Source organism: Spermophilus citellus, assembly GCF_964194105.1.
Source record: "Spermophilus citellus genome assembly, chromosome: 17".
In the NCBI taxonomy this organism is placed as follows: domain Eukaryota; kingdom Metazoa; phylum Chordata; class Mammalia; order Rodentia; family Sciuridae; genus Spermophilus; species Spermophilus citellus.
In genome coordinates, this window is record NC_138199.1 from 52,118,093 (window position 1) to 52,130,426 (window position 12,334).

At 50.3% G+C, this 12,334-nt stretch overlaps 1 protein-coding gene across 2 annotated transcripts in view; it reads right to left on the bottom strand.

The window, feature by feature from the left end:
* PLXDC1 (plexin domain containing 1) overlaps window positions 1-12,334 on the bottom strand; it is a 63,955-nt gene that overhangs the window by 16,121 nt on the left and 35,500 nt on the right. For both annotated transcript variants that reach the window (XM_081271273.1, XM_081271272.1), the window contains one exon: window positions 1,185-1,280. In XM_081271273.1, coding sequence (XP_081127399.1) covers window positions 1,185-1,280 — 96 coding nt within the window. The remainder of the gene's footprint in view (window positions 1-1,184; window positions 1,281-12,334) is intronic.

Sequence of the window (12,334 nt, forward strand, 5' to 3'; positions counted from 1 at the left end):
AGAGTCTCCAGAGGCTGAGGCAGGAGGATTGTGAGTTCAAAGCCAGCCTCGGCAACTTAGTAAGACCCTAAGCAACCTGTTGAGACCCTGTCCCATACATACATACATATAAGGGCTTGGGATGTGGTTCCATGGTTAAGCACCCAGCCCAGGTCACTGCTTCACCCAGGCACTTAGCCCTGGCCCTGTATGTCCTTATTCCTCATGAAGCTTATCCAAGTTTAGGACTTGAAGTCTGTCCTTGCAAGTCCCTGAGGAATCCCTGTTTCTCAGGCCCTGGGCTTCTGCCTCCAAAGAAGGTGACTGGGTTGGTGGGTGAGTCTGTGACCTGCACGGTGTCTTAGCCCTGAGACTCCCTGGTGTCTGGTCCTTTCTATTTTCCAGGGGAAGATACCCGCTGAGCCCAGGCTGAGACATGGCCTGGCATTCATGACCAACCCTTCCTCTTCCTCCTCTTCGTTCTCTATCCCCCAACTCCCAGGAAGGAGGAGGAAGAGAAAGGGAAGCAAGAAACTTCATAAAAGGCAGGCCAGCCATGGCTTCAGAAGGAAGCTGGGAGGTACCATGGGACAGGAGAGGAACTTAAACTCTCTTAAAAATACAAGAATAGAAGTGCTGTCCTATACCCTCAGTCCCTGCCTCAGTCCCCACATCCCAAAGAGCACCCAAAGACAGTCCTGGGGCGTCCACAGTGGCAGGGGGGCCTTGGTCATGATGTGTGTCTTCAACTGTATGTAAGTTTTTGGAGGGCTGCTGCCTAAATCTTTTTACTGTCCTCTGCCCATGGACTCCAGCACCATTCCCTCCAAGGAAAATTTAATGACAAACCACAAATTGTTCAGTTTCTGGGTTACTTTTCCTTGGCACTAAGAGGGTACATCTCTCTGGGGTTTCAATTTTATGTCAATAACAATACCTGTCATATATTAGGCAAACCACCCCCCAGGCCTGGGACCTACCAGTAAATGTCAGAGCTGCCATTTCTGGTTCTAGCCCTTTCCACAGCTCTGGGAGGGAGGTGTTGGGGTCAGGTTACAGGTGAGAAAGGGAGGCCCAGAGAAGTTAGGCGACTGTATCCCCAAGAGCTCAGCAGTGGGCCTGGGCCATGAACCCTGTCTGTTGACTCTGAAGCATGTTGCAAGATGGCAGAAAGCCCCCTGTCCCTGAGAACAAGCCCCACTTACTTGGCAATGGGGTGAACTCCACGGCCGACGTGCTGGTGATCTTGCTGGAATCCAGCTCCACCCGGTGGTATTCAAAGATCGTCCTTCGCCAAGACTCTGAAACAGAGGCAGAGCCTGTCCTCAGGAGCCTGTCACAGCCAGAGGGCTCAGTGCAGCCACTGAGGGAGGAAGTAAACCCACCAACCCGGGAGAGACAAGAGCCAGGAGCTGACCTGGAGAGGGGAGCCTCTGTTGTGTGCAGGTTAAACTACCACCACAGAGGTGGGGCTGCTGCTGGGGTGAGGAGATGGCCAGCCTCTGCTTCCACATGCCTCTGCCATCACAGGGCTGTTCCCTGAGCCATGATGTTCCCCCACCCTATCTCCTTGTTGAGCTCACTCTTGCAGATCTGGCTCAGGACCTCTGTCCCTGAGTGGCACCTCTTGACCAGTTCCTTCCTGTCCGTACTCTGGCTAGGTGTCCTCCTCCCACTGTACTTACCAGGTTGTGTAGACCTTCTGGGCATTAGACTGTGAGCCTCAGGTCCTGAACCTGACCCACCGTGAGCGCTCTGCTACAGTCTCTTGTTGACCACTTTCTCCTCCTGGATGGAGGCTTGAGCAAGGTTCAGGGTCTGGATCCAGGTTTAAGTCCTACCTTGATCCCTGCAGAAACTACCCTCAGGACCTCAGAGTCAGACAACCCAAGTTCTGATTCGAGTTCTGCTCCTGACTTGCTAGCTAACCTTGGGCAAGTCAGTTGAGCCTCTGTTTCTGGTCTGTGAAGTAGAAAGACAGAGACACTTGCCACAACACCTTTTGGAGGAAAAAAACTGGAATTGTAGATGAAAATACTTATCTTAAAATGGCAATCTTATATGTGCTGATATTTCTCATGACCACACCATGTCCATTCATGAACCAGGACTTGGAGTTGGTTTCCTTTAGCTCTGCAAGGCCGGCAGCCAGCTGCTGAGCTTCCCCACAAGAAGAAAGGGCACTGAGTGTGTGGTCTTTCCAACGCCCTTCCTCCTTCTGGAAACAATATTCCTTTTGGGGGAACAGTGCCCAGCACACTGAAGCTGCTGTCTTCCATGACCCCGCCTCACAGTGATTGGTTCAGGTCTGGGTGACAGATTTGAGATGAACCAATCAGAGATCTTCCCTGAGACTTTTCGACTAACCAACCCATGAATGACAGTGTTTCCAGTCTCATAGCCACAGAATAAAGCTATTTTATAGAAAGGAACAGGAAGTACTAGTGTGGTTCCAAAACCTTCTCTGGCCCCCATTTTCCCAGTTGTTCAGCTCCTCGTTTAGTTCTTTGTTCTACTTTGATATTCCCCAGTGCACTCCCCTTTCTGTTTAAGCTACTTTGGATTGAGTTTTTAGTACTAGAAGCCCAGAGTCGGTAGGGAAATATTTCTCACTCAACTCTAGATGGTTTGGGGGAAAATTTCCCAAGGGAGCAGGAGAGCCACCATGCAATGGAAGGCCTCTAGTGCCCTATCCCTCACCCCTCCTCCTGTGTGAAGGATTCAGGGGGCACCCACTGCTTAGCAGAATATCTCAGCTCTATGTCATCACTTACTTATCCTCAATCTTGGAATAGCTCCCTCCTGCTTATCCCAGGATTGAACCCTCTTTGGTCTGGGGCCAAAGTTCACTCCTTCCCCAGGACACCACACTGATCTGCTGAAGGTACCAGTGCACACTCAGCCCCTGAAACATTCAAGCCTGTACAATGTCATTCTAAGCAATGAAAAGGAAACTGCTCTGGCTTTGGTGCTAGCAAAGGTCCCTGGAACTAAACAAAGGTCCCTCTGAATGCAGCCAGAAGGCCTGGGCTTGAAATGTTGGCACTGACCATTCCCACTTTTCTTTCTTACTTTCTTTTTTTTTTTTTTTTTTAAAGAGAGAGTGAGAGAGGAGAGAGAGAGAGAGAGAGAGAATTTTTTTTTTAATATTTATTTTTTTTTTTAGTTCTCGGCGGACACAACATCTCTGTTGGTATGCGGTGCTGAGGATCGAACCCGGGCCGCACGCATGCCAGGCGAGCGCACTACCGCTTGAGCCACATCCCCAGCCCCTTTCTTTCTTTTTTTAATATTTATTTTTTAGTTGTAGTTGGACACAATACCCCCATTTTATTTATTTATTTTTATGTGGTGCTGAGGATCGAACCCAAGGCCTCGAACATGCCAGGCGAGCACTCTACTACTGAGCCACAACTCAGCCCCCCATTCCCACTTTTCTAAGGGAATCCATCTGTTATCCATGAGTTGGTTACAGCTCTGGGCTGGGTAGGAAGGGCAAGGGAGTTGGGAGGACTGACTGAGACTGGGAGGAAGAGAAGCCCTGGATCAGGAGGGTAGTCACAAAGGAAGGGGGAAGTTGGGGTTACTGTGACCAGGCAGATAGCTCTGTTTTTACTACTTGGGTGACCTTGGATGAGGGATGTAGGCTTTGTGAGGCCCATTCAGAAATGGGACTAGTCTTCCCCTACATGGGGTGGTCCTGAAAATTAGGCTACTTATATAAATAAAGCACCCGGACCCCAAGAGCCACTTAATACATGAGCCCCTCTTTCCTCTCAGTCCTAACGTGTTGTGTGTGTGTGTGTGTGTTACTGAAGATTAAGCCTCACGCATGCTTAAGTGCTCTACCATTAAGCTACATCCCCAGACCTTATGAAATTTTATTTTGAAACAGGTTCTCACTAAATTGTTGAGGCTGGCCTTGAACTTGCAATCCTCCTGCTTTAGCCTCCTGGTTAGCTGGGATTATAAAGTGTACACCACCATGCGGCTCCCAACTCCTTTATTGTCTTTGTTTTTCATGTAGCTGAGACTCCAGGGCACTTTCAGGCCCTCCTAGCCCCTCCAACTCCTCCCTAACCAAAGTTTAGTTTATAAACTTGAACATGGAGAGAAAGTATGCCTCACTTCTTCCCCCACCCTTTCTTCCCCGTCTCTCTCCCCGAATGGTTCTTGTCTGAGACTCCCTAGTGGGCCCTGCAGCCCCCTACCACTGTGGAGGTTGCTGTGGACAGACTGGAGATCCTCCACAGAGGTGCCTGACCACGATCTTGTCTAACTAGGACCAACTGGTCCCCCACCTTCACTCTCTCAGCCTCAAATGCCCAGTCCTGTGGGCCTCTCCATTTCCCTCTGCTGGCCCCGAGGCCCAGGCTGCTTCTCTTCCAGGGACTGCCACCTCTTCCTTGGTTTCCCTTCTTTCTTCCTATGCCAGAGTAGAAGCTGTTTCTTGCTTTTTCCCTCCTAGAGAATAAGGCAATAAGAAAAGTGGGGGACATCACAGCCCAAGTGGTGAATTGGCTTGGGGGTGCTGGGGGTTGGGGTGAATCTACCATGCCCCTCCAAGGGCTGCTCAGAGAGGACTGATCGCAGAGGCTCCCCGCCCCCACCCCCACCCCCACCTACCAACCCTCCCGAGAAGGCAGTGGGAGGACCTTGGCCCCATCCTTCCTTCCCTGCCACACAGAATGACTTCTCCAGCCCGAGGCACCCTCCCCGCCATGGACTCCTAAATTAGAGCCACATGATTTGGGATGAGATCCAAGCCTCCCCCTGCTTTTCTCTTCCCGCTTCCCTGCCCGGCAGACCCAGGAACACGTTGTTCCTCAGAAAAATAGCTAAAAGGAGTGGGTGGCACGGGGGTCCAGGGGGCCCTTGTAGGTGCCCACCAGGGGAGCCCCACCCTGGTATGGGCTGCATCAGAGAGGAGATGGGCCCAGCTCTAGAGACTCAGACTCGTCAGGTTGAGAGTCAACAGAGAGGGCTGGGGATGTGGCTCAAGGGGTAACGCGCTCGCCTGGCATGCGCAGGGCGCTGGGTTCGATCCTCAGCACCACATAAAAAAAATAAAAATAAATAAAGATGTTGTGCCCACCGAAAAATAAATAAATAAATACAGAGAGTCAACAGAGAGCTAAGAAGTCAAGTGTCCCGCAATTCATTTCACAAATGGGGAAGCTGAGATTCAGACATTAATCCATGGACTGACACATTTTTGTACAATACTTTTTAATTGACCAAGCCTATCCACAGCCTTAAATGGGAAATATCTATGATAATTAAACGAGAAAGCTTGCACAAAAGCCCAGTACCACTGTGTACCATATTCATTTATTCCTTCAGCACACAGGTATGGGCACCTGTTCTGTCCTGGGGACCCTGCTAGGTCCTGAGCACTCAGTGACACACCAGACAGACCTGGCACTGCCCACCCTGGGGCTCCTATTAGGAAGTTACCAGGATCTGAATCATCTCATTTACCCTCATGACTTTCCAGGGTTCACAGACAAGATGTTACCAGTCTCCCCATTTTATAAGGAAGAAGGTGAGATCAAGGAAAGGACATTACTTGCCCAAGGCCACATAATTTTTTTTTTTCAGAGACCAGACTTACAACTCAGGTATCCATGCCAAGGCAGCTCCAGAAGATCATCAAAGACATCTACAAATGAGTGTTCAACTGTTGCCTGGGGTCAGGTGAGGAAGGGCTGAGGAGTCCCCACTGTAGCTCTGGCCAATTTCCATGGTGTAAATACTTCCACCAGGGCTGATCTCCAGCTGCCCATTTGGAACTGCTAAACATGGTGTTGGGGAGAGAGGGTGTCTAGAGAGTTCCTATTTGTGTTTCTAAGTCAGATGGAAACATTTACATATCTGTCTTTGAAAGTAAGAAATTAAGCCAACATCCAAAGGATTGAATGATTGTGTGTTTATTTTCTTCCTAAATAACCCTCAGTCTCAGAGAAAAGGAGGCAAGCCTCAGAGACATCGTCAGCAACTTCCAGCTATCTACAGGGCTGCTGTGGTCCTAAGAGGAGTCAGACCCCTTCATGAGTTGAGGGGAGCAAAGTACACAGAGCCTGGACATGCATGTGCACCCCCAGGCACACCCACGCCCCCTCTATGGACACACATACAAACACACACACACGCAGGCAGATACACACAGATTTTTTTTCTAGTGCTAGTGATGAAACCTAGGGCTTTGTACATGCTAGACAAGGGCTCTCCCATGGAGTCACAGCTCCAGCCCCACATAGGTTTATATATATATACACACATATATACACACACACACACACCAGAAAGACCCTTTGCCAGGCGAGAGTGAGACTTGACAGAGAATGCCCAGTCTTGTGAGGAGGGCAGGTTTTTGTAATTCATGTGTCCAATGAGGCACCAAAGTCCTCCTATGCTACATGGCACCACCTGTGTGACCCATTGCTATGAGAAGGGGGCCTGTGGACTGGGAACCTCTCCATGGAGGACAAGAACATTCTAGGCAGGCTTTTGAAGCTCCATCCCCACCCACTACTCCCAGGATCCATCTTTCCTTCTGAGAAAAATCATCCCTTTCAGGCACCAATGGGATTTAAAAACTGAATGGGAAACTCCAGGTCTCCCGCTTCTGCCTTCCAGGTTGCCTAGCTGTGCCCTCTGCAGTCCACTGGAAACCTTTTTCCCTTTTACTCCCTCCCTCAGCCTTAAGGCTCAGCAGAATGGCCATCCCCTTCTTGAAGACTTCGGGCAGTGGGTGGCCCCTCCTCTGAGCTTCACCACTCCCTGTGCAATGATCAGTGCCACCTGTCACACTGCTTGGTCAGTATCTCCTTTCCTGCTCTGCCCCTCTCCCTACCAGGCTCTGAGCTCCCCCTTGTATTTATCTCTGCACCCTGCCCATGGCACCAGGCCTTGTATTAACAGAGCCTCAAGAAATGACTGAGAATTGCATGAATGGGGTACAGTCATGCAAACCTCAGCAGCCTAGTATAGCATCAGCCCTCAGCCCTAAGGAAACACACCCTTCCTCCCCCGCCCACCACAGATTGTGGTCCTTCCAAAAGGGCTATCCCCAGATGGCCACAGAAAACCAGACAGACCTCTTCCTCGGTTAGAGCCCAAAGAAGGGGAAGAGCTGGCTTTCAGGAGTCTCCACCTGCAAGGATGCAGGGCAGAGCTCACCCTTGGTCGAAGGGAGGGAGGAATGGGAGGGACAAAGGGACTCTGCACATATGGAGACCTGCACTTGTCATGGAAGCTGAGTTTAAGGACAGAGACACAGGAGCAGCAGCCAGGGAGGGTAGGGCTCTGGGGAAGCCGCCCACCAGGAACTGGGGCAGAGCTGGGCAGAATTAGGGATGTGCTCCGGGCAAGTGTGCAGCCAGAGATGGCCAGATGTCCTCCAAAACCAAACGGCCCGACCAGCGGCCGATGAATGGTGGCAGGGAGGGGGATGTGGTTGAGTGTGTGGCGATGTCTCCAACTGAAAATACCGGCTTCCTCCAACTGCCAGCTCGCACTGGTTTGAGGTATGGCTTTGGTGATTTTTTACTTTTTGTAAACAGGATCCTTAATATCCCCGCCTATTTGCCTTTGGATCATTTCAGCAACATCTGGGGCTTGCCCAAGGACAATGACATCCATCTGCATTGTCCCGGATGCTTTCCAGAACCAGCATGGGGGCTGCCCCAGAGCCGCATTTCTGGCAGTTTGGGAAGGTCTGGTTTGTCTCTGCTCCCAGTCACTCAAGTCCTGGAAAATGCTGCTGCCCTGTCAAGACATGTTCATGGCTCAGAAAGAGGCGTTTATGTGTCCTGTTTTTTTTTTTTTTTTTTCCATATCAGCTACCAGGAACATTGGTTCCGTCAGAAGAACCCAGGACACTGAAAGGTCCAGCCTCCAAAATCCCCCGAGAACAGGAGGTCATGGTATAAAAAAATGTAAGCCCAGTGTGGTGGCGCAGGCCTGTGATCCCAGCAGCTAGGGAGGCTGAAGCAAGAGGATCGTGAGTTCAAAGCCAGCCTCAGCAAAAATGAGGTGCTAAGTGACTCAGTGAGACTCTGTCTCTAAATAAAATACAAACTAGGGCTGGGGATATGGCTCAGTGGTCGAGTGTCCCTGAATTCAATCCCTGATTACCCCCTGTCCCCCCAAAAAAGTAAGATGAGGGGTCCCAGCACAGTCTGCATTCATTCATTCCTTTGCTTATCTGATTGGTCATTCAATAATCATGGCTTGAGCCCTAGCAGGGACCCCAACCCTTGGGAAGGTAGGAGGATTCCTCCTGGCATCAAAGCGAAATAGAAAAGGGGTAGAGAAAGAAGAGACCAGACTCAGGAGCAGAGGAGGAGGGACCAGCAGAGAAAAGGGCAAGAGGGGAGAGGACCCCAAGCAGATTAACAACCTCCAAGGAGGGGCTGTGGCTGTGGCTGTGGCTGTGGCTGTGGCTCAGCGCGGTAGCGCGCTTGCCTCACACGTGTGAGGCTCTGGGTTCGATCCTCAGCACCGTATAAAATAAATAAATAGACAAATAAAGGTATTTAAAAAGATAATACATTTTTTAAAAAAGCCTCCAAGGAGCCAGGTGTGGTCCCAGCACAGTCTGCATTTATTCATTCCAGCAACTGGCAGGGGTAGGGGAGGGGGGGGCTGAAGCAGGAGCATCGAAAGTTCAAAGTCAGCCTCAGCAATTTAGCAAGACCCTGAGCACCATAGTGAGACCCTGTCTCAAAGTTTTTAAAAAAAGGGCTGTGGGTGTTGCTCAGTGGTCAAGTGCCCCTGGGTTCAATCCCCAGTAAACAAACAAACTCCAAGGAAGAGCACTTTGAAGGATCCTTTATCAGGAGAGATGAGAAGAGGAAATGGGCCAGATCTGGTGAACTTTCCTCCCCTAGCATCCTTACTTGGCTGGTCCCTCTCCTTCTGTGGCCAGCCCAGGACCTCCACCTCCCCTACCGACAGCCTGGAATGGAGGCATCGCACAGGCCTCTGACACACATCTGGTCTCAAGTCTGCCTTGGAAAGGCAAGTTCTGGAAAAGGAGGTGGAACAGCATGTTGGGGCCGTCCGAGGCCATTCTGGGGCCAGCCAAAAGGCAGGCTGCAATTTGGAGCCCTGGCTTAATCAAATCCTCACTAACCCATTCCACTAATTCAGAATCTGTCAGTTTTGACATTGGCTACGCTCAAGTTGCTATTATAGAGTCCATGAAATAAAGAGTTTCTTAAGCGAATGAATAGAGGAAATTCTACTGACTTCTGGTGGTCCCTCTGGGCATGGTGTCTAGGCCACCCCCGATGTTCTGAGCACCTCTGCAAACAGATGCTGCTAACTGCACATGGCTTTTGTTTTCATCAAAGTCTGTTTTTCAGTCTGTGCTCGAAACATGCCGAACAGTTTATGGAGGAAAGTAATGGTAAGAAGAACTCTGGTGGTTCTCACCGTCTTCCCTCAACCCCAGGAGGGAGACTGTGAGGCTTCAAACCTGCTCAGCACAGCGGGGAGGGAAAAGCCTGCTGCCTGGGCTCCACGTGGGTCTTGATTAGTGAGGAACCAAAGCCCACTCCTCACATGGCCCCAGGTGGGGAAGAGCCATGATTGGGTATGAAGACAGAGATGCCACCCATTCTGGGTTTGGACAGTGGGAATATCCATGGAGATAACAGGATCTGCAGACCAGAGGGCTCTGCCTGAAAATCTCATTCAATCCATACTTATTTGGGGCTCGCTGTTATTGGCAGCTCTACCTAACCCAAGCTTATTCCCTACTTGCAGGGTGGAATATCAGACTTAGAGGAACCTGGCCTCTTCGCCACAGAAAAACCTTCATTTCCCAAAACAGAGGTTTCGTTTTATTTCACAGAGGCCCATTTTATTTTTATTTTTGCAGTGCTGGGGGCGGAACCCAGAGCCTTGCACACACTATGTGGCCCACTTAAAAATCCAATGAAGGCCAGAGAGAGTATCCCAGAAAAACACACGAATGAGAATGTGCTCCACTTGCGTCTCACTGTTCCATATACAAATTTATGAGCTCCCAGACCCCCTAAAGGCGATGCTCACTCCCCATACTAAACTCAGATAAAAGAGGAATGCAATTTCCAAAACACGCCCAAACACAAGTGGCATCAGGCTCTGTTCTCACATTGAGTCACAGCAGAGCAGAGGACAGGGTCTCTGCTGTACCCATTCCTTAACAAGAGAGCCCCTAGGCTTGGGGGTTCACAGCCCACAGTGGGGAGAAGGCAGCTGAGCAGGGCAGTAGGACTCCCTCCATATCAAAATTGCCTGCAGGGCAGAAAGGGAAGCCAAACTTCCCCGTGGAGGAGGCACCATCCTGGTCAGACGATGGATGGGTAAAAGTTTGTCAAGTGGTAGAAAGGGTTAGGTGGAGAATATTTTCTACAAGGAAACTGTGTCACAAAGATGTGGCCAGCCCGTGGCATACTTGGAGAACGCAGGGTACATGGACAAGGGCTGCCTGGGAAGAGCATAGCAGGTAAAGGGAGGGTTTGGAAATGCGCCAATATGCTGCGCCCTGCTGTGCAGGGCTCTGAATGCCATTCCAAGGGTTTCTGCCTTGATCTTGTAGCAACAGAGAGCCAGAGGGTGATATGACCAGATGTAGCAGCCACAAGAATAGGGGATGGAAGGCGGGGAGACAGGGGGCAGGAAGCACCAGGCAGGATCTAGGGGTCAGGTACCAGCTTTCACCTGGCAGGTAGGCCCAGCAGCACCGGGGACACAGACTCCAGCAGCCTCTCCAGAGGCTGTGGGTTCCCTCCTACCTCTGCTGCCTCCTCTGTTATTTCAGGTGGGCTGTGCTTCCCACTCCCCCCCACCCTCTAGCCCTCCCCACCCCCTCCTGGCTCCCTCTAAAATAGGCTTTTATTCCTGAATCACAGAAGAGCCTCAGATGCAGATCCCTGGGGACCTGACTTCCTCTACTTCACCCTCATTCAACAGCTTGATCCAACGCACACTTCCTGAGATGGCCTTGCACAACGTCCCAAGGGAGGCACAGTTGAAACAGACCAGCGCCTGCCCACACTGGATTCCTCCATGTATGCAGGGTGAGGAAGGGAAGGAAATAAAGCCCAGACCCCAAGAACTGTCCCCAGAGACAGCCGGTGTGCACATAGGGCTGTGGGTGTCTGGGAGAGCCAAGAAGGAAAGAATTCCTTCCTCTGGGTGGGATGAGGGCAGGTCAGATTAAGAAAGCCTCCGTGGAGGCGTCCAGGATTTAAATTGAAGATCTGGGATTGCATTTTTCCTTTTATAGCTATGTGGCCACAGGCAAGTTGATCCACCTCTCTGAGCACATGTGTATCCTCATTCAGAATAGCACAAATGTACAGACTTCACTCACCCTATTGTGGGGAAGAATTAATGAGAGGCTATAAAATGCTGAGCCTGGGGATTAAAATCAGTGTGGTGGGCAGACTCTAAAATGACCTCCTGGTATTAGGCCTTGACCTAGTGACCTACTTCTGACCAGTAGACTATGGCAAAAAATGATCAATATTCAATCATCTTGCTTGCCTCTACTGCTGTCTGGTTCGCCTGTTCAGGTGGAAACTTGCTGCTAGGTCGTGAGCCATCCTGAGGAGTGTCACAAGGCAAGGGACCAGGAGGCCTCCTTGAGGAACTGCATCTTTCCAATGGTATGTGTGGGCTCCTGGAAGCTGATTCCTCCCCCCCCCCCGCCCCTCCATCACTAGAACGTGGGCTAACACCGCAGCCTGTGCACGACCTTGAAGCAGATGACCCAGATGAATCATGCTTTGACTCACAGAAACCGAGACAATATATTTATTGTTTTAAGCCATCAAATTTTGGGACAATTTATCACACACACTAGCTACTTCCTACAATCAGGGTGATATGGAGACGGTAACAGCTGGCTGTCCAGGTGCTAACCAATCTTTAGAGCAGATGCTAAGGGGAGTGTGGACCAGCCCCTGCAGGCTCTGGGAGTTCAGAGAGTTCTCATCTAACCTTTTCTGTGTGTCTTTTTGTATCTTTTTAAATTTTAGACCAGATACGTTTATTCATGAAAAACTATATAATTTTGCCTGTGGTCCCAGCTACTTCGAAGGCTGAGGCAAGAATATTGCTTGAGCCCGGGAGTTAGAGACCCACCTGGGCAACACAGGGAGACCCCTATCTCAAAAATCAATGAAGGAAGAAAGTATGTGTAATTTTATGAATGAAGATAATGAAAAGCATTCAGAAATAACAGAAATAACAGTTTGTAGAAATGGCACGTGTCTCAAAGGGGGAAGTGCCCAGGAAGGAACTTTGGGGAGCGCTGTCACTATGGCCTGTGACTTTTTGCCACTAATTACAAAAGCCA